The following is a 19,983-nucleotide window of genomic DNA, read 5'->3' as shown; positions in this document are numbered from 1 at the left end:
CCAATTGTTACACATTGTCGATTGCTTCTGGGGTTATACGATGACGATGAAGCTGGCGCAGAGAGAGGGAGAGATAGAGATAGAGATAGAGAGAGAGAGAGATAGAGAAAGAGAGAGAGAGAGAGAGAGAGAGAGAGAGAGAGAGATCGGTTCTTTAATAGAGAGTAAGGAGTTAAGAAAAAAGGTAAAAAACAAATAAAAAATGAAAAGGTGAAAATGGCATGACACATGTGAGATTTACTGTTTGTTTTTTCTGAGGCAAAATGTCTGCAGACTACGGACCATATCTACAAACTTTTGCAGTAGAAGAGGTGGACCAAACGTTTGTAGTCTGAAAGAAGTAGTCTGTTTGGTTTTTTTTTTTTTTTTTTTTTTTTTTTTTTTTTTTTTAACATTTACAGGGTGTTCGAATAAATTAAAATCTTAAACTGATTTAAAAAAAAAAATTAAAAGATTTTTTTTGATAAATTTATAACTTTATTATAAATAATTAACAAATGTAGATTAACTTTTATGCATTATTGTATAAAAAATGAAAATAAAATGGTAAGCATTATCTGATATATTTGATAAAACCAACAAACATTGGTCGTAAAGTTGTAACTAAACATTGTAATTAGGGATAAAAGAATTTAACACATAACATGGCTGAAATTAAACTTTGATTTTAAATGAAAAATTTCAAACCTTTTAATTTATCTTTTCAATTAAGTCAATTAAAAACTGACCATAAATATCTTTTCCAATAAATGAACGATGTTGCATTAATTAATGTTTTATAAAATTTGGCACAAAAATATAAGACAATATTATGATTTTTTTCATATATATATAAACAACTCCACAAATTATTATTGTAATTAAATATTTATTTATAAATTTGTCACAAACATCATGATTGTGTTATCGAACTTTTTTTTTCTTTACGTATTTGAACTTTTTTCCAACTTATTTATCATAAATAAAGTTTAAATAAATCTAAATTAAAGAAAACAAAAAGAAAAATAAAGCAATAAAAAACAAAAATAAAAACAAAAGTATGTGTTTTTAGGTTAGAAGATATCTAAAGTTTGAAGACTTTGGTTCACATCTACGCCAAGAAGAGGACGTGCAAACCTTTTTAGGTCTACAGTCTTTAAAAAAACAAACAGTCTGCGAAACTTCATATCTGCGCGTGGTTTGTACAGTACAGACAGAAGATACCTAAAAAATCTGCAGACAAAAAACAAACAACACAAGTGTTTTTGATGCCTCTTGAGTCCAAAGACTAAATTAGCATTGAAGTTTTATTTTTATAATGACTATGTGACGAAGAAAAAGGTCTCAAACTCCACTTTTTGGTAAACGATAGGACCAAATTTATAATTTACTCAAAAAAAAAATATATTTCCTGATTTTAATTATCAATTACCCAAAGTTTCATATAGAAAATGAGAATTGGTAACTACCTCTATCGAATTTAATGCATATTAAATGACAAAATAAATAATTAAAATCTCAAAAGTAAATAAATGAGTTAATACGTGGTCGAAAGCATTTACCAGACGAAGACATAACGGAGACGTACAGGAGAAAGACGAAATCTGCTAAAACCTCCGCAACAACCATCGCCGGCCCATCCCCGGCGATTGTCGATTCTCAATTTCTTCTGCCGTCGGAGGTACTGACCTTATCACTTTACGATTTAGGAGATTTATTCATTGCCTTAATTCTTTTCATCACCAAAACTTCTGATGTTCTTGCCCTAAATTCTGCCGTTTCAGAATAGACTTTGAAAGGGTCGTCGATCGATCAATCGATCTACTCCATCTAGTCTATCTACTTGTCATTTCTGGTGTTACAGTTAATTACGGTTCGTGTTCTTTGTCTTTTCAATTTTGCACACAGTTACACGTAGTGTCTTTGAATTGAGTTTCTTTTCTACATGAACTGTTATTTTTTAGGCTTAAAAATTGGTCTTTTTTTTTGTACTGCATTGGTTGGTATTCCTTTCGGATCTGAATATATTCATTTCAGTCGCCATTTGAATTATAATTCTCTGGTTGCTAGATAGATTAAGAACCATTATCAACTTGTCTTTTTTTTTTTTTCTGTTCTTCAACATTATCGTGTACCAATATTGGATTTATTAATGTAGGTACTTAGTTTTGACAATGAAGAATGGTGAGCGAGCTGCCAATATTGCTCTAGCAGGTTCTGTATCTCTTTCAAATCTATATACATCTAAATTAACTTCATCTGAAAATTATCGTTCTTTTATAGTTCTATCCTAGTTGCCATGGATTATTTCATATCCACTACATCATTTTGGATTTGCAGGTCTAACACTTGCACCACTGGTTATGAAGGTAGACCCAAATATAAATGTCATCTTGACAGCATGCCTCACAGTTTTTGTGGGTTGTTATCGCTCTGTCAAGCCAACACCTCCTTCTGTAAGTACACAGCTTCCATGTTTTGAATCATTCCAAGATTTTTACATCTTTTTCATGCTTAAAAATTACATTTTTTTACAGGAGACAATGTCTAATGAACATGCCATGCGCTTCCCTTTAGTTGGTAGTGCAATGCTGTTGTCTCTGTTCTTGCTCTTTAAGTTCCTGTCAAAAGACTTGGTCAATGCTGTTCTCACTTGTTACTTCTTTGTTCTTGGCATCATCGCGCTTTCGTATGCTCTCTTTTCTTAAGTATTTGCTAATTTTGTTAATCAGTAATCGACTAATCGTTCTCCTTTATTGACTTCTTTCAAATTTCAATTGTAGGGCAACACTTTTACCTGCAATCAGGCGGTTTTTACCAACTAAGTGGAATGAAGATGTTATAACATGGCGTTTCCCCTATTTTCACTGTTGGTTATCTATATTTCATTATGGTGATGTGATTTGTGTAAAGATGTATTTTTTTAAAATCTTTTTTTTTGTACAGCTTTGGATGTTGAGTTTACCAGGTCTCAAGTGGTTGCTGGAATTCCCGGGACCTTTTTTTGTGTGTGGTATGTAGCACAGAAGCATTGGCTGGCTAACAATATCTTGGGACTTGCTTTCTGCATTCAGGTTTGAGTTTTAATCATTTTATTATTTTGTATCATCATGTATGCCATGATGAACAAAATGACATGAAAACTTGCAAAAATTTGTAGGGAATTGAAATGCTTTCACTCGGCTCATTCAAGACTGGTGCTATTCTATTGGTGAGTTGCATTGTAGTTACCCTGTTCTGTAAAGCATGGGATTAATACTATGATCTCAATCTGCAGGCTGGACTTTTCTTTTATGATATATTCTGGGTCTTTTTTACCCCTGTGATGGTCAGTGTTGCCAAATCATTTGATGCACCTATAAAGGTATTAATTATTATGCTAGTTTTGGTTGAAATTGGGTCTTTCTTACCATTTTCTGAGGTTTTAATTGAAACTTTTAATCTGTTTTCAGCTTCTATTCCCAACAAGAGATGCTGTACGCCCATTTTCTATGCTTGGTTTAGGTGATATTGTCATTCCAGGTAATTTATTCTATTTTTTAAATAAACCTATTCCAGTTCAATTATCTTCTTGCCCCTAAATCAGCCTATTCTCTTTCCAAATCAATTTAATTTTTTATTTGATCTTGTTAAATATCATGTTCAATTTAAATTATTAATCATGTTAAATTTCTCTTGATGTGGTTATTTGCAACTAGTCGTGAGACCCATGTATTACATGGTTAATTTAAACAAAAAGTTAAATATAAAAGTCAAAATATTTGAGAACTTTGAATTTATAAGAAAAAAAAAAAATAATGAATTATTATAATGGAAATGTTTTTTATCTTTTAAATTTAAACAAATAATTTAAATAAAGGAAAGAAACTAATAAGCTTTAATTTAGGAAATTTGAAATTAAAAGGTAAGTTTGTTAATGAATTTGATATCCATTTATTACTACATATATTGCAATTATTACATTAAAATATTATGTGGAATTTAATAAAATAAAAAAACTCATAAAATGAACATATATGTGTGTGTTGGTGATCAGGCATTTTCGTAGCATTGGCACTGAGATTTGACGTGTCAAGAGGGCAAAAGAGTCAATACTTCAAAAGTGCTTTCTTGGGATATGCAGTTGGTGTGGTTCTTACAATTGTTGTCATGAACTGGTTTCAAGCTGCACAGGTTGGTGATGAATGGATGATGGACATTTTTTTTGTTTAAATTTAATTTAATCTAATATTGTTTTTGGTTTTGGTTTCAGCCTGCTTTGTTATACATTGTGCCATCAGTTATCGGGTTCTTGGGTGCTCATTGCATATGGAATGGAGAGGTCAAACCGGTAAGCCTTAATAATATTATAAATTACTTTGATTTCTCTACTCTTCAATAACAATAATATTTTCAAAAAAAAAAAAATTCAAGACTCCGACTAAATTATTTTTTGTTGTTTTTAAAAAAAATATATATTTCTAATATGATAGTTTTGGGTTGTGGCAGTTATTGGAATTCGATGAGTCTAAAACAGCTGCTGGTGGTGAAGGTGATGTAGATGAGAAAACAAACAAGAAAGTAGACTGATAGATGCTTTACAATATACAGTTGCTCACAGTAGAAGGAGCTATGCTCTTTTTTTCTATTTCTTTTATACTTTTTTTTTTCTGGGATTTTAGCTCCAATCTTTATGGTTAACTTATGCAATAGATTTTGCAATTAATCTTTTATTTCTGGATCATATCTCTAATCTCCATATAGACTGTTTTAATTGATTAAATAAATAGGGCGTGATACATGTTTATTCACTTGGATTGATAAAAAAAGGACATGATACATGGTTTTTTCACTGAAAACATGTGGAAAGTCTATATATCTAAATAATTGTGCCAATCGAAATATTATATTATGTTTTTATGTGGTTTGGTAACAAGCAAAAAATTTAATCGTATGAGATTTTACAATTATGTGTTTAGCTTGCTTACTTAGAAAGGCAATAGTGATTTATATGTATCGTAGTGTTGGAAATGTAAATATAAGGATTTTTTTTCACTAAATGAGTTAAAAGATTAATGTGGACAACTATACACGAGTGTTTTTCTTTTTTATAAAATTTGAACAAAATGACTTGATAGGTTAAGCCAAATAACCTGGCTTAATGTATTCAGGACACCAATCTTTTTCCTATTTGTCATTCTTTATTTTTTCCTCCTAGATTTCTTCCATCAAGCACGATTAAGGTCTTTGAGTATTGTCCATTTGTCATGGTTATGAATATATACTCTTGAAGTTCGATATTGAAAATCAAAATAACTTTAAAACAAAAGGAATTGGATGATATTCGAAAGGGAAGTGTCGTCGTTAAGGATGACTACAAAGTGGGTTACAAGGCAGGATGTTACTTCCCGGTATATGCCAAATCACCAAAGTGGATATCCGGTTCATTCTTTGACCAACTCATCCTATTTTCATCCTAGCCTATCCTTAAGTTCCATTATTTTTGACATAGTATTTCATATTTAAAATGCATTTATTAAATATACAAGTGTTGAAAAGGCATTATTTTTCTTAATTAGAAAAATATTGATTTTTTCACTTACTATAGACACCTGTAAATCTATATATTTTTTATACATTTATGTAATGTCTAATTCGATTGTGTTTTCCCTCAAGAGAACTTGGTAACGATATACTTCACGTCCGAATTGGAGTTAATTTGAAAGAAATATTGAATGTCGTTATAAGTTGTTTGAATAAAACGGAACTTCAAAGTGGAAAAAAAATAAGTTGTCCCACACCACACCGATCAATGAAAAGGTAAAAGTTTATTGGATTTATAAAGCATATGATCTCTTACCATTTAATTGAATGGTAAGAGTCCAAGTGAGGTATCACAAAAGCACCCACGTGTGTGCTACCCAAGGTTTTGAAAACTGGACCAGAGACCGAACCGGTCGTCTTACTATTTCGATGGTTCGGTGGTCCAACCGATCGGACTAGTCTCAAACCGGATGGTGTCATGATTATATTTAATTATATAAAAAAATACAAAAAATGAAAAAAATAAATATTTTTTAAAATTTCCGGTTTTGACCGGTTTTACTGGTTCAATCGACCGGTTTTTACCGGTTCACATGAATACCGGTTTTTTGGCATTTAAGAATTGGATCCGGGACCGATTCCCGGTTGGTCCGGTCTGGTTTTCAAAACATGGGTGGTACCATAGTTGCTTGATTTTGTGAATTGTGCTTGTACGCAATGGAGCATAAGGAGCCTTTCATTTAGCAAATTGTCGGACATTGCTACTAAACAAGTGTTGACTGGTCGAGCTAACTTGGACCTAGTGAACTGAGTAGATGTTTAAGTTGACTTAGTGCTCGAAATGACCATTGGTCGGACCGCCTCAAGCAGACTCCACCAGACTGATTATTTAGTTGATTGTAAATTAAACTAGACAAATGGATGTGTAAATTAAACTAGACAAATGGATGTGTCAATGCCTAGGCTAAACAATTTTGTTAACTAGCATTGTGTTGACTTGACTTACTGTGAACTGACTGGTCAAGCTTTTAGCCACCGAGATTGACACATCAAGTTAGCCTATAACCGACACTCAAATATATCCATAATCTGTTTTTTGCAGTTACCACCCCAAATTTATTTGGAACAACAATATTCTTTTAAGGATTGTTAATTCTCAGTATTAAAATCTTTTAGTACATGTTAATTAACACTTATCTTCTAAATTAATAATTTCGGTTTTAGATTAAATTCCACTACTATTAATTGAAAGTTAGATTCATTGCATATTAGCAATCAATCTTATTAGTCATTGGGACTGACACATCAACTTACTTGTCGGGGATCACTACTCCCCGACAAGCGAATAGGATGCAATAATAAGCTGCCAACTTACCCGTCCCTCTGGGACTCTTGATGCAAACACTTCAATCAATGCCTTCTTGTCTCATTGGCTTTACCACCCGGACTTTATGCCTTTAAAGCTTTATAAGGAGGTTCATTAATCACCTATGCAAATATGAACTTAACAACTCGAATCAACAGGGAGAAGCAATATACCAGAGGAAAATACTTGGTATAGGGCTATTGTTATTGCTGAGGATAAAACCTTACTTCTTTCCAAAGCATGTATTGTCCGGCTTGTTGTTGCTGATACCTAATACTCAAATATGTCCATGTTCAGTTTCTTGCAGTTATGATCCCAAATTATTTTCCTTGTCTTTTTAGGATTGTTAGTTCTCGGTATTAAAATGTTTTAATAAAGGTTAATTAACACTTATTTTCTAGATTAATAATTTTGGTTTGAAATTGAAAAGGCATCAACAACTATTTTCTATCTCACCACCTTAAACCTTGCGACATTCTTGACCGAAACCGCTCCCTAACTTGTTGAAGATAAGGCTATGATCATAAAGTAGGTATGATAGGTGCTTAAAAGTGTTCAAATTTAATGTGTCATAACTGCATATTTAACGGACAGTGGACGCTTTATACGACATATATTGCAAAGCATCAATAGCCTAAGAACTATGGAATTATTGAACCATAAGTAAAAAAAAAAAGAGGATATTAGGACTAGAAATTTTACGGTGGCCTTCTTAAACTTTAAGATGGTTTATACAAAGATCACAACGATTCAGGTAAAAAAAAGTAAGTATTATGCTTCATGACCTCTATGTTAATGTTAGGAGAATGACCATTAGTGAAACATAAAATGTTGTAAATATGTTTCAACAATTACCTTCCGATAAGTAGATTCCAAGGACAACTTAAAGCACAAACACAAGGAGATGCCTTAAGACAAGGAAGAACTGGTGGATAACATAATGGCTCAAAAGAGTATATACTTTCCTACTCAACTAAGGAAGGTCTAGTGGATGATGTCGTATAAATGCATATAAGAGCCCTAAGATGATAATGAAAAATAAGGGTTAGTACCAACTTAATTGTATTCATTAGATGGTGACAAACCTTGGAATAAATAACCCTATACCATTAACCAAACTTATAAGTCTGAATAATCTATCTTAATAACATGTTTATATTGACATGATAAATAAATAATTGTCACATAAGAAAAAAGTCCTTGAAGATAAAGTCATTACAATCTGCTAACTAGATTGTTATGGTTGATCTTTGTTTGTTAAGGCTTGAGCCGTTAATGGATGTAACCTTGTGGATCTTATAACACCTGGTTTCTAGTATGTGGTTTATGTATCGATCTTCTTTAAGCTAAGTTATATTTAACGTTTTTGGTGGCTCACATGTGTGACTACTTGATGTTCGTGGCGCGAGCTATGTCATTAAGTAGCGACATGACCTTATGTTGGTCGCATCACAAAGCCGTCACAACCCAAAACCCTAGGTCTTGGGCCTTGAGCCCTATTTAGGAATGATTTTTTAGGGTTTTCTCTATTCTTATCATTCATCATTTCCAGAGAAAACTCTAGCATGTCTTGGTGCTCTTGGGCTTATTTTGCAACTTTGGTGTCTTTTGGTGCTTTTAGAAGAACAAGTTTGCTTCATGGTGTAAAGGAAGACCCTCTACAAAGAATTTCCAACATCTTACCTTGCCTTTAGACCTTTATGGTATTCAAGGTCCAAACTTCATACATCATGAGTTGTATATCTAGGTTTATAAACTTCATACACCCCATTAAACTCCGTCACCACTTTGTTAACATTTCTCCACTTCGAGTAAATTTGGTCTTTTTTCTGATAGCATCCAAGATTCATCCCCGTGAGAAAACGCCGTGTATTTTCCGGAAAAAAGTTGGACAATCTTGGTTGTTTCCAACCAACGGATCTTCAGAAATATCCACCCACAAACGAGTCAACACATTTTCTTCGGGCGGTGTCCATTGGCTTGGAGTTGCCTTTCCATTTTTCTTGGGCCGTGGTCGAATCTCTTCCGGTTCCAATTCCATTTCGGGGACGAGTTCGGGTTCTCCATGAGTTTGGAATTGGGTTTGGAAATTCATTGGAGTCGTGAAGATCGTCAAATGGATTGAAATCATTTTCCATTTGAGATTGAAGTTGGGATGATAAGTTTATTTGAGGTTGGTTTTTGAAATTGAAGTTGGTTTTGAAATTGAGATTGGTTTTGGTATTGAGTTGGTTTTGGGATTGAAATGAGCAGTAAACACCACCAAAGTGTAAATTTGGAGGTGAATAAATAAACCGAACGTTTAGCTTTGAATGGAATTTGGTGAAGAAAGTGAGATTGAGTTTGTGTTTTGGGTGTTTCTTTTGGTATTTTTTGGAGCTTCTGGGTTGGAAGGAGAAACTATTTTTTTCACAAAAATTATGTTGTTTGAGTGAAAAAATAAAAAGGTGAAGTGGGATGAATATATGGTATTTATATAAGGGTATTCTTTGATTTTTTTTTGAAAAAAATGGACATTTTGACCAAGGTAACGTTAAAAAGTTAAAACATCCAACCACTTTACTCTCTCTAATCGACATTTTCCTATCGAGTTGCCGAGCCGAGCTTGACATGGCATGCCTAGTCCTGGGCCCGATGTTCGTTGAGGTAATCGAGTCTCACCAAGATCCCTCCATCAGGTCTTAAGATAATATGAAAAAAAATAGACAAATTTAAGGTTTATTTTATAAATATCCATTAACAGAATCAATCCTATATTTATGCCATATATTTTCTTTAAAACCATATATATCTCAAGAACGAAAAAGGAAAGTGTTCCTATGGAAGCTGTTAAATTATACCCAAATATAATAAAAACGTTTATGTAAAGACAAAATCTGTATATAAAAACGATCGTTGCTAAATATATTCCCTATCAACAGTTAAACTCGAGGGGTACTTACGTCCTTTTATATTCAAGGATTACATGTTTGAAATGTTTTTGAGAAAAAAGGGACCAAAGTCTAGAAAACATATTTGGAGGGATGAGAGTGCAAAATTCCAAAAGTTATTGGTTGGTTGGTGAAGTCGCCTATAGTAGCGCCCCCATTCTATAGAAGTTGTAGAACTCACCACATCATCCGCCCCAGTGTGTGTTTTTAGGTGAAGAAAGCAGAGTGAGTGCTGTTTGTTCTTGGTGAGAGAAAGAGAGAGAGAGAGAGATTCACGCACGAATCGCTAGGTAAAACTTAGAATTTCTGTGTAGCAATGGATTCGGATTATGGAGTTCCAAGAGAGCTTTCTGATCTGCAAAAGAATCGATCTCTGTACAAACCTGAGCTTCCCCCTTGTCTTCAGGTTTCTCTTTTACAATCTAGGTCGCAAGTTACTAACTGTGTTCTTCAGATTTGTACACATATCTACATGCATCTGTTGGCATTGTATTGATTTTGATGTGCTTCATATAAGTTAAATCGTGAATCGAATCAAGGGTTTATGTTTAAAGGTTTTGAATATTCTGTGATTCGATGAGATAGAAAGCGAAATAGATCTGACATATGTAGATCACGTGTTTTGTGATCTATTCGTTTTCGTTTCGCCTTTTCTCGCCCTTTATTCGCGTCACCTTTTTGATTGTTTTGGGTCTGTTTTCGGATTTAGTTTGACTGCTTTAATTGTTCGAATAGCATCTAAATGCTATGGTTTCTTTTCTGCTGTTATAAATCTAGCGATTTCAGAGATTTAGTTTGGGTTTTAGTTTTCTTTACATCAATCATGCTTCTAATGTTAAACCAAACAGTTTTTTGGTGTGGCATAAGATACGTATAATATGACCTAGGGATCCAAAAGACAGGTTGTAATGTTGTATAAAGTTTCAAACTTGTAACCTTTATGTGCTTAAAAGAGAGTGATTTGATGTTATTTCACACATTGAAAAAACTGCATTTTAAGTGGTGATAGTGATGCATGTTTGACTTTTTTTTTGAACTTATCCTAACTTAATAACTATCATGTGCTTAAAAGAGAGCGATTCAATGTTATGTGACATACTGAAGAAACTGCATTTAGTGGTGATAGAGTGATGCATGTTTGACTTTTTTTTGAACTTATACCTATTATCATATTATGTGCTTGAAAGAGAGTAAATCATGTTTGACTTTTTTGACACCTTATTTTTTGGTCATATTTAATTCATACATGTCTTTGTGCACAGGGAACAACTGTGCGAGTAGAATTTGGTGATGCAACTGCTGCAGCTGATCCTTCAGGTGCTCATGCCATTGCTCGTTCTTTTCCTCACACTTATGGTCAACCATTGGCTCATTTCCTCAGAGCAACAGCTAAAGGATCTAATGCTCAGATCATTAATGAGCACCCTGCAGTAAAGTAAGGGTTCCCTTTATTCAGACTTCAGTTTCTTTCCTTCATGTCAGATTTGCAATAATCATATGAAAAAAATCATGAACAAATAATAACATGGGTATAAATTATATTATCATTGTTCCAGGGTTGGGCTGGTTTTTTGTGGTAGACAATCTCCTGGAGGACATAATGTTGTTTGGGGACTTCATGAAGCTCTCAAAAGTCACAACCCTAAAAGCACTTTGCTTGGATTTCTTGGTAAACATTTTATCACTTCCTATGATTGCTCTCATGAGTTTGGGTTTTAGTTTTACTCATAATTTTTTTGTTATGCTGTGTGATTAGGTGGTTCTGAAGGTTTATTTGCTCAAAAAACTCTTGAGATCACAGACGATATTCTTGCAACCTACAAAAATCAAGGTACTTAATGAGAAATATAATTTGGTTGTTCTTTCTTTCTAGTTTCTTCAAGTGATTTCATATATGGCTATTTTAATCCTTTGAAGGTGGTTATGATCTATTGGGAAGAACAAAGGACCAAATAAGAACCACAGAGCAAGTAAATTCTGCCATGGCTGCATGCAAGGCCTTGAATTTAGATGGTTTAGTCATTGTTGGAGGTATAATGAAACACAATTATCAATAATAATCTTTTTGTCAGATTATTTACTAACAACACTTGTTTGTTTTTCTTTAAAGGTGTAACATCTAACACAGATGCTGCTCAACTTGCTGAGACTTTTGCTGAAGCAAAGTGCTCTACAAAGGTTTATACTTTCTCACACATCAAAATTTCTTTTTCCTTGTATATACCACTAAAATGTTTATAATTTGGCAGGTGGTTGGAGTACCTGTTACCTTGAATGGAGATCTTAAGAACCAATTTGTTGAAGCAAATGTTGGTTTTGATACTATCTGTAAGGTTAACTCTCAACTCATCAGTAATGTCTGCACAGATGCTCTTTCTGCTGAAAAGGTAATAATCACTTGACTCTTGAATACATTGATTCTTTATAATTTTTATTTTTAAAAACTAATTTGTTATCATTCTTTACAGTACTACTATTTTATCCGACTCATGGGTAGGAAGGCATCTCATGTTGCTGTGGAGTGCACTCTCCAGTCACATCCTAACATGGTACACTTACATTTCTGTCCATTATTCACACTTTATATCTAATTTATCTTGTTCCCCAAATTACCCTTGTGTATCTTTCCTTGTAGGTTATTCTTGCTGAAGAAGTTGCTGCTTCAAAGCTTACCATTTTTGACATAACAAAACAGATTTGTGATGCCGTGCAAGCTAGGGCAGAACAAGGTATTTGACTATTTGACTATTGTTGTTGAATGGTAATAATGGTTATTGATGTAATCATATTTGTTTGATTTTTTATTTTATTTTGTTATTCAGGCAAGAATCATGGAGTCATCCTACTCCCAGAAGGACTTATCGAAAGCATTCCAGAAGTTTATGCACTTTTGCAGGTAACTAAATCTTTTACAACAGTAATTTCTTTCTTTCCAGGTAATTAATTAATGCTATGAATATTAATATTAACAGTTTAATATGTTGCACATTCAGGAAATTCATAGTCTTTTGAGACAAGGAGTTTCTGCTGATAAAATATCAACACAACTCTCACCTTGGGCTTCTGCTTTGTTTGAATTTTTGCCACCCTTTATTAGGAAACAGGTTTATTTTAAAAAAAAAATGATTTCGTGTAATTACTAATTATTCATTTCTTGTAAAAAATTCTATTTCAATGCTCATATCTATCGTCTTTATTTTTGCAGATTCTCCTCCACCCTGAGTCAGATGACTCAGCTCAGTTGTCTCAGATTGAAACAGAAAAGCTTCTTGCAGAACTTGTGGAAGCAGAAATCAACAAGCGACTGGTAAGATATGAAATTAGCAACATACTTTCAATTTAATTGTTTATTATATTTATAGTATCCTACTTCCATTTCTTTCTATTCTAATAAACAAATAAATAAAAAGTATGTTGCTATTTCATCCATTTAACCCTATTATTTATTGTTTCATTATCTTTGGATATGCAAACAGAAAGAAGGTACATACAAGGGGAAGAAGTTCAACGCCATCTGTCACTTTTTTGGGTATCAAGCTCGAGGTTCTTTACCATCAAAATTCGATTGTGACTATGCCTATGTAAGTTTCTTCACTTTTAACCAATTGTAAAATATAAATTGAAAATATTTACCTAAATTGAAAGTAAATTTATTATTGTAGGTGCTCGGACATAGTTGTTACCATATTCTAGCATCTGGTTTAAACGGTTACATGGCAACTGTCACTAACCTCAAGAATCCTTCAAACAAATGGCGTTGTGGTGCTGCTCCAATAACAGTATGTCTCATACACCTTTTTATCTTTTTTATTTCAATATCAGATTTATATATCATGATGTGTTGACTTATTTTGACCTTTTTTGAAGGCTATGATGACAGTGAAGCATTATGGGCGTGGGTCAGGGTCAGGGGCCATAACACTTGGGAAACCTGTAGTCCATCCTGCTACTGTGGACTTGAGAGGCAGAGTATACGAGTATGTTATGTGATGTCATCATTTTAATTTTAATTTTAATTTTATGGAAAGAAAGAAAGAAAGAAACTTGAAATGCGTTGTGATAAATGGCACAGGTTGCTTAGACAAAATGCAACAAGATTCTTGATGGATGATGTGTACAGAAACCCTGGGCCCCTTCAGTTTGATGGGCCAGGTGCTGATTCTAAAGCTGTCAGCTTGTGTGTGGAGGATCTTGATTACATGGGTCGTATTAAGGAATTAAACGAATATCTTGACAAGGTTCTGAATTTTAAATCATTCTTTCTATATTAAGTCAAAAAAATACATCCATTTCATATGTATGTATGTATATATAGATTATTAATGAGATTAAGTTTGTGTTAATTTGTACTATAGGTGAGAACGATAGTGAAACCAGGGTGTTCTCAGGATGTTTTGAAGGCGGCTTTGAGTGCCATGTCATCAGTGACAGATATTCTATCTGTCATGACCTCACAGCGGTTGGAGTAGTGGAAGTAGTACAAGTTGAGGATCTTTTCAACTCATTGTGTGTACTCTTCTTTCAGGTTTTCTATATTTTCTCAAAATTTTAGTGAGTATGAGTTTTCTTTTCAGTTTTAAAGGCAAAACAGTTAGATTGCAACTACTTGGTTTTCGTTATGTTTTTGTGTGGAATCTTTATAATTACAATTAATGTTTGACATTTTTTTTGGTCAATTTCTTGTGTGGTTAATAATTTCGGGTGACAAGATATTAATGGGAGATCAAATAATTGGTCACACATTATCTTCCAACTATAGTTTATTGTAATTTTTGTATTTATCATATTATGCTTTTGCAACATAAGTAGCAAAAACAATACTCCGATCCCATGAAAATGGTGCTTACTCCTAAATACCCTCATCATCAGTAGAACTTGGCCGTTGTCATCTTGGATCTCCAACTCCCTTTTCTTTCTCTATAGCTTTAGCAAGCTTGTTTTTCCTTTCTTTTATCTCCAATCTCATGTTAGTTACTGTAGTTTTTTTGGATAAAGAATTTCATATCAATCTGGATTATTATCAAACGTAAAATAAAACAACCTATTTAAAAGTTTTACTTACAATTCAATGCACAACTTGTATTTTTTACAAAAAAACCTTCTTTTATATATATATATATATATATATATATATATATATATATATATATATATATATATATATATATATATAAGGTTATAACCCGTGGATACCACGGGTGAAAATTTTAAAAATAACTTTAATTAAATTATAAGTTAATTATTGAACAATGATAATTAAAAGTTTTAATAATTAATAAATATAAATGTTTATTGGTAAATTCATAATGAATAATGATCGGTTGAAATTATGAAATCATAGTTGTTTGACGATTACATAATGATATAATTAATTATAACCCATGTCAACCATGGTTACAAAATACAACGAATCTTGATAGTTAAAAATCATAATTATTATTAAATTATTTTCAAAATGTTATTAACTAAGAGAGTTATGTGATTGTTATGTAACTTTATAATGATTGATTGAAATAAATATGTGAAATCATCTTTTTAAGATAAATGGGTCATTATTTAGGTGTAAATTAATAAAAAATGATGATATTATATAATAAAATATATACTAAATATAAAATAAAACAACCACAAGTAATGAACACTGATATATGACAAATTACAAAATTAAGTAAAAGTAAAATAAATTACTAAAAAATTAATAATAAAGTTTTTTTTACTAATAATAAAAAAATAATTAAAAATTAATAATAATTTTGTACTTTAATAACATTTAGAGTATAAAAATACAATCACTAATATTATATTTGCATAACTTTATTTTTATAGTTCTACACATTTCTTTTTATACTTCTTACATTCTTACATTAACGATTATATATACATGTCATAGTGATTTTACATAAATACATGAGTTATTTAAGTTGAAATTTTGTTCTGAATATAAAAAGATTAATTTACAATAAGATCTTTACTCATTTTCCATATTATTAAATTATCAAATTATATATATATATATATATATATATATATATATATATATATATATATATATATATATATATATATATATATATATATATATATATATATATATATATATATATATATATATATATATATATATATATATATATATATATATATATATATATATCCAAATAATCCCCACCTACCCACTTATCCCCCATAAACCCACCCGGTGAATCATAAATACCGTTTTCCCCTAACACTATCGGTGGTCTCCTTTTCCGGCACCAAAGCCCGTCATTCTTCCATCTACGTTTTTAATATCGGATTTAGGGACATCTACTGATGACATTTCAAATGCATTCGATTAAACCCTTTTTGCACATGATTGCCATCGATTATAAATTAGAAGGACCAACTTTTGAAATTGAATGTGATATCGGTTTGACCGGAGTGATGAAATCTAGAAGTATGCGTTGAAAGAAGATATGCACCGAACCAATCGACGTACGTCATATGACGATGGTAAGATTCAACCTGAAACGCCAAGAATTATTCCTCCTTCATTATTTTAACAAAAGATAAGTATATACATAAATACACTTACCTGTGTTTAATTTGCAGGAATTGTCAAATTGAAAATGGTAGCCGGAAGACGTCAAAAGCAAAAAATTGCAAGTCTTTGACAGTGAAGACATTATCAGGTAATTGTCAAAATTTTCACCGAATAAAAACATGAAATTTTGAAGTTCAAAAAATGTTAAATATTAGGTGGTTTTTATTTACAATATTCATCTGATTAATATAAATAAATAAGACATTGATTTTCTTGATTTACCTTCCATATAAGGTTAACAGTTGTTTGACAAAAAAAAATCAATATACATTAATTTTGTAGATACATGCTTTTGTTGTGCTCAAATTCCATATGAAGGCGGTCTTTCAATTCAAAACTGCCCATTGTAATTGGACTTTAACTAATAAAAATAAAATAAAAAATTACAATAAATATACCAAATTCTATACCAATCAAATGAAAACAATTTTCTATTTTTTATTATAATATTTCCAATAATATCTTAAAGACCTTTGAATCAGACATTTTGTCAAACCCAAACTTATTAGTTTAAAGTACAATTAGAAACAACTATATCAAAGGGCCAAAATTTAGTCTATAGTAAAACTATAAGCAATTTAAAAAAAAACAAAAAAAATGAGGAGATGATCTTTTATAAATGGCATTCGGTAAATTTGAATCCTTAATATCAGACTATACATCAACATGTATAGAATTTGGTTTGATAATTGGTGATTAGAGGCTGAATATTATTAATCACCTCTCATTCTTAAAATCTCCTTGGTAGTTCTCAATCCAGAATATGGCATACGCACCAACAAAGAAAATGTGAAAAAAAAAGCAACATGTACATATTGAGGGCATGATGGATAAGACTAAAATAACAATGTGTTTTGAAAGTACAATGTTATTTTAGCCTTAACTTGCGAATTAAAACAAAATTTCTAGTCTTAACCCTAAAATATAGCAACATGGACATGCTGAAGGCATGATGGAATGCTAGGATTGTGTGTGGAATCCCAAAGTCTGCTAGATATTGTTCACCCTTTTTCTTCCAAACCTACAACCAAGATCGAATCACACATAAATAAAAAAAAACTATATCATATTCCTAAAAACGTAAGTTAATTAAACATGATCAATTTCAAAATCATAAAACTACAAAAGAAAAACAATAAACATTTTCTTGAGTAAGAAAAAGAAAAAGGTTAAACGAATCATTATATCCCCGCTTCCCAAGCTGTTTAAAGAGTGAATAATATATGCTCCACCAATGAAGCCCACCAAAACAATTTGCTTCATTCTAGCAACTTTAGCGGGATACAAATTCACAAAGGTTAATAAAGACTACGCTTAACATAAAATGGGGAACCAACACCTATTTCATTCCCTGGCAGATATTCAAATCTCATAAAATATTAAAATTTAATAATTTGCAATAAAATAGGCTTTGAAGTCAATTGAGAAATACACATATTTAAAAGGAATGTCCATCAGATTCTTTTTGTCAGACTCAAATTACAACCTATAAATACATAATGAACCAATTGTCATATGCGCACCTTCACATCTTGTAGATTCTTGTATTTAGACCTTTGTATCCAAAATAAAGAAGTGATTTATGAGATAATCCACAAGAAATGTGTGAATTGTTAACATAAACGTTATATTACTTTCCTCTTGTAAAGCATTACAACATATAAATTTCATGTTCATAAACAACATGTTTTTTTTAAATGAATTGGTTGGATTAAAATAATAAAAATGTTGTATGAAAATAGTTCCTACGCTCAAATTTTAGTGTGAAAAAATTCCACTTGCATAAAGACATACACACTTAAGAAATATGTATTACATATAACTTGACCCTCTATTCCCCAATTTGTACATAAAATTTAATATAAACCATTACTTTGTAGCATTTACATTTAAATATACAATAAAAGTAATCACATAACCAATAAATTTTTCTGTATCTAGACACAAGAATGAAACAATCGTCGGAAATAATATCCATAAAAGTAAGAGGAATAGGGGTGCAAACGAGCCAAGCTACTCGTGAGCTACTCGGGATTGGATCGCTAAAATCTCGACTCGAAACCGATTTTAAACGAGCCTGAGCCGAGCTCAAGCTTAATATTAAGCTCGTTTATTAAACGAGCTCGAGCTCGAGCCTATGTCACTAAGCTCGATTAGGCTCGCGAGCCTAAACGAGCCTTTATATAATATAATTTATTATTTTTTATATATTAAAATATTTGTGGATTAGGAATTTAGGGTATTAGTCAACGAGCTTCTTAACGAGCTCGAGCCGAGCTTAAGCTTATTTAGGCAAGTCAGACAAAAAACGAGTCGAGCCCGAGCCCGAGTCGAGCTTGTATAATTATTTACGAGCTCGAGCCGAGCTCAGTACAAGAAGATCGAATCGAGTCGAGCTCGAGCTCGAGCCTCTTAGAACTTAAACGAGCCCGAGCCGAGCCTGGCCAGGCTCGGGCTCGACTCGGCTCGTTTGCACCCCTAAAGAGGATATATGAATATCAAATGCTTAAAAAAAAGTAACAGAAGGAGAAGAATAATAGTAACAGAAGCATAAATCAGTAACAGTAATAGAAGGTGAAGAAGAAATCAATAAAGTAGGATATCGTTTTGTAGATAACAAAAACATAAAGCAGTAAAACTTATTTGTTGTATACTGACCAAATTGATTGAATAAAGTGATATACCTTTGGTATTTTGCAGAGTTGCAGAAAAATTCATGAATGATAGGTTCGAGGACTCCAATGAAGAAGAGAACAATAGGGAATCGATATTTGTATGTTGAAGGATTATGATTAGCTGATTTTTAGGGATTGCATATCTCTACAAAAGTTTGAAATTTATGTTTACATATATGAAACTTAATTTAAATGCAGTTTAATTGGATATTGAAACTGATTTCCTTAATCTTAGGAGCTGATTAATTGACAATCACAACAATGCATGGGCGGGAAAATCATTCTAAGAATATATGTGGTAATGACACGTGGCATAAAGGAGATGTAAAAGAATACCATGTGGCAGTTTATGGATTCTTTTATTAGGAGTATATATATATATATATATATATATATATATATATATATATATATATATATATATATATATATATATATATATATATATATATATATATATATATATATAAATGCAAAATAATTTTAAATAATTTTAAAATGCAAAATAAATGGAAAAATCCAAAAATTCTTTTTTTAAATATTATTTTCGGAACTTGAATTAACTAAAAAAAATAAAAAAAAATTCCGTTTTTTTTGAAAAATACGTGAAATATTCTAATAGAATATTACTAAACATATTCTAAAAAAATAATTTTAAAATGCAGAATAAATGGAAAAATCTAAAAATTCTTTCTTTAAATATTATTTTCGGAACTTGAATTAAATAAAAAAAAATAAAAATAAATTTCATTTTTTTTAAAATACGTGAAATATTCTAATAGAATATTACACTGTACATATTCTAAAAAATAATTTTAAAATGCAAAATAAATGAAAAAATCCAAAAAAAAAATTTTAAATATTATTTTCGAAACTTGAATTAACTAAAAAAAAATAAAAAAAATTCCGTTTTTTTTTGAAAAATAC

The 19,983-nt window shown here is 31.4% G+C and overlaps 2 protein-coding genes and 1 long non-coding RNA gene across 5 annotated transcripts; all 3 read left to right on the top strand.

Annotated features, from left to right (window-relative positions):
• Positions 1-1,503: 1,503 nt before the first annotated feature.
• On the top strand, positions 1,504-4,702 carry LOC111921804 (signal peptide peptidase). Of its 3 annotated transcripts, none has more exons than XM_023917406.3 (13): positions 1,504-1,660; positions 1,764-1,852; positions 2,138-2,193; positions 2,320-2,435; positions 2,517-2,668; positions 2,763-2,848; positions 2,926-3,053; positions 3,140-3,190; positions 3,257-3,343; positions 3,432-3,501; positions 4,016-4,152; positions 4,232-4,309; positions 4,468-4,702. In XM_023917406.3, exons 3-13 carry the CDS (start codon positions 2,154-2,156, stop codon positions 4,546-4,548), a joined length of 1,026 nt encoding a protein of 341 aa, XP_023773174.1. In that variant the 5' UTR covers positions 1,504-1,660; positions 1,764-1,852; positions 2,138-2,153; the 3' UTR covers positions 4,549-4,702. The 3 variants fall into 3 exon arrangements, with proteins under 3 accessions (XP_023773174.1, XP_023773228.1, XP_023728127.1); XM_023917460.3 differs by having other exon boundaries at positions 1,510-1,660; positions 1,769-1,852; XM_023872359.3 differs by lacking the exon at positions 1,764-1,852 and having other exon boundaries at positions 1,524-1,660.
• A 5,264-nt stretch (positions 4,703-9,966) lies between these two features.
• Positions 9,967-14,474, top strand: LOC111875886 (pyrophosphate--fructose 6-phosphate 1-phosphotransferase subunit alpha). Its single transcript, XM_023872437.3, has 17 exons — positions 9,967-10,204; positions 11,061-11,233; positions 11,355-11,467; positions 11,555-11,629; positions 11,716-11,829; positions 11,909-11,976; positions 12,048-12,185; positions 12,267-12,347; positions 12,434-12,527; positions 12,621-12,694; positions 12,792-12,902; positions 13,004-13,105; positions 13,275-13,379; positions 13,461-13,577; positions 13,666-13,775; positions 13,871-14,036; positions 14,154-14,474. The coding sequence occupies exons 1-17, from the start codon at positions 10,115-10,117 to the stop codon at positions 14,265-14,267; spliced, it is 1,845 nt and encodes a 614-aa protein (XP_023728205.1). The 5' UTR covers positions 9,967-10,114; the 3' UTR covers positions 14,268-14,474.
• Positions 14,475-16,003: 1,529 nt separating this feature from the next.
• LOC111875973 (uncharacterized) lies at positions 16,004-19,367 on the top strand. Its single transcript, XR_002844872.3, has 3 exons — positions 16,004-16,290; positions 16,390-16,469; positions 19,082-19,367. It is a non-coding gene; the product is annotated as an uncharacterized LOC111875973 (long non-coding RNA).
• Positions 19,368-19,983: the final 616 nt, after the last annotated feature.

Source organism: Lactuca sativa, chromosome 9, assembly GCF_002870075.4.
Source record: "Lactuca sativa cultivar Salinas chromosome 9, Lsat_Salinas_v11, whole genome shotgun sequence".
Lineage (NCBI taxonomy): Eukaryota > Viridiplantae > Streptophyta > Magnoliopsida > Asterales > Asteraceae > Lactuca > Lactuca sativa.
This window is presented reverse-complemented; position numbering and strand designations above follow the sequence as displayed.

Bases quoted from the DNA above. Each gene is read 5' to 3' on its own strand.
- LOC111921804 (XM_023917406.3), top strand. From the start codon at position 2,154: ATGAAGAATGGTGAGCGAGCTGCCAATATTGCTCTAGCAG. The intron at 2,436-2,516 runs GTAAGTACACAG...ATTTTTTTACAG, and splicing joins TCAAGCCAACACCTCCTTCT to GAGACAATGTCTAATGAACA. The intron at 3,054-3,139 runs GTTTGAGTTTTA...AAAAATTTGTAG, and splicing joins GACTTGCTTTCTGCATTCAG to GGAATTGAAATGCTTTCACT.
- LOC111875886 (XM_023872437.3), top strand. From the start codon at position 10,115: ATGGATTCGGATTATGGAGTTCCAAGAGAGCTTTCTGATCTGCAAAAG. The intron at 13,380-13,460 runs GTAAGTTTCTTC...TTATTATTGTAG, and splicing joins TCGATTGTGACTATGCCTAT to GTGCTCGGACATAGTTGTTA. The intron at 13,578-13,665 runs GTATGTCTCATA...CCTTTTTTGAAG, and splicing joins GTGGTGCTGCTCCAATAACA to GCTATGATGACAGTGAAGCA.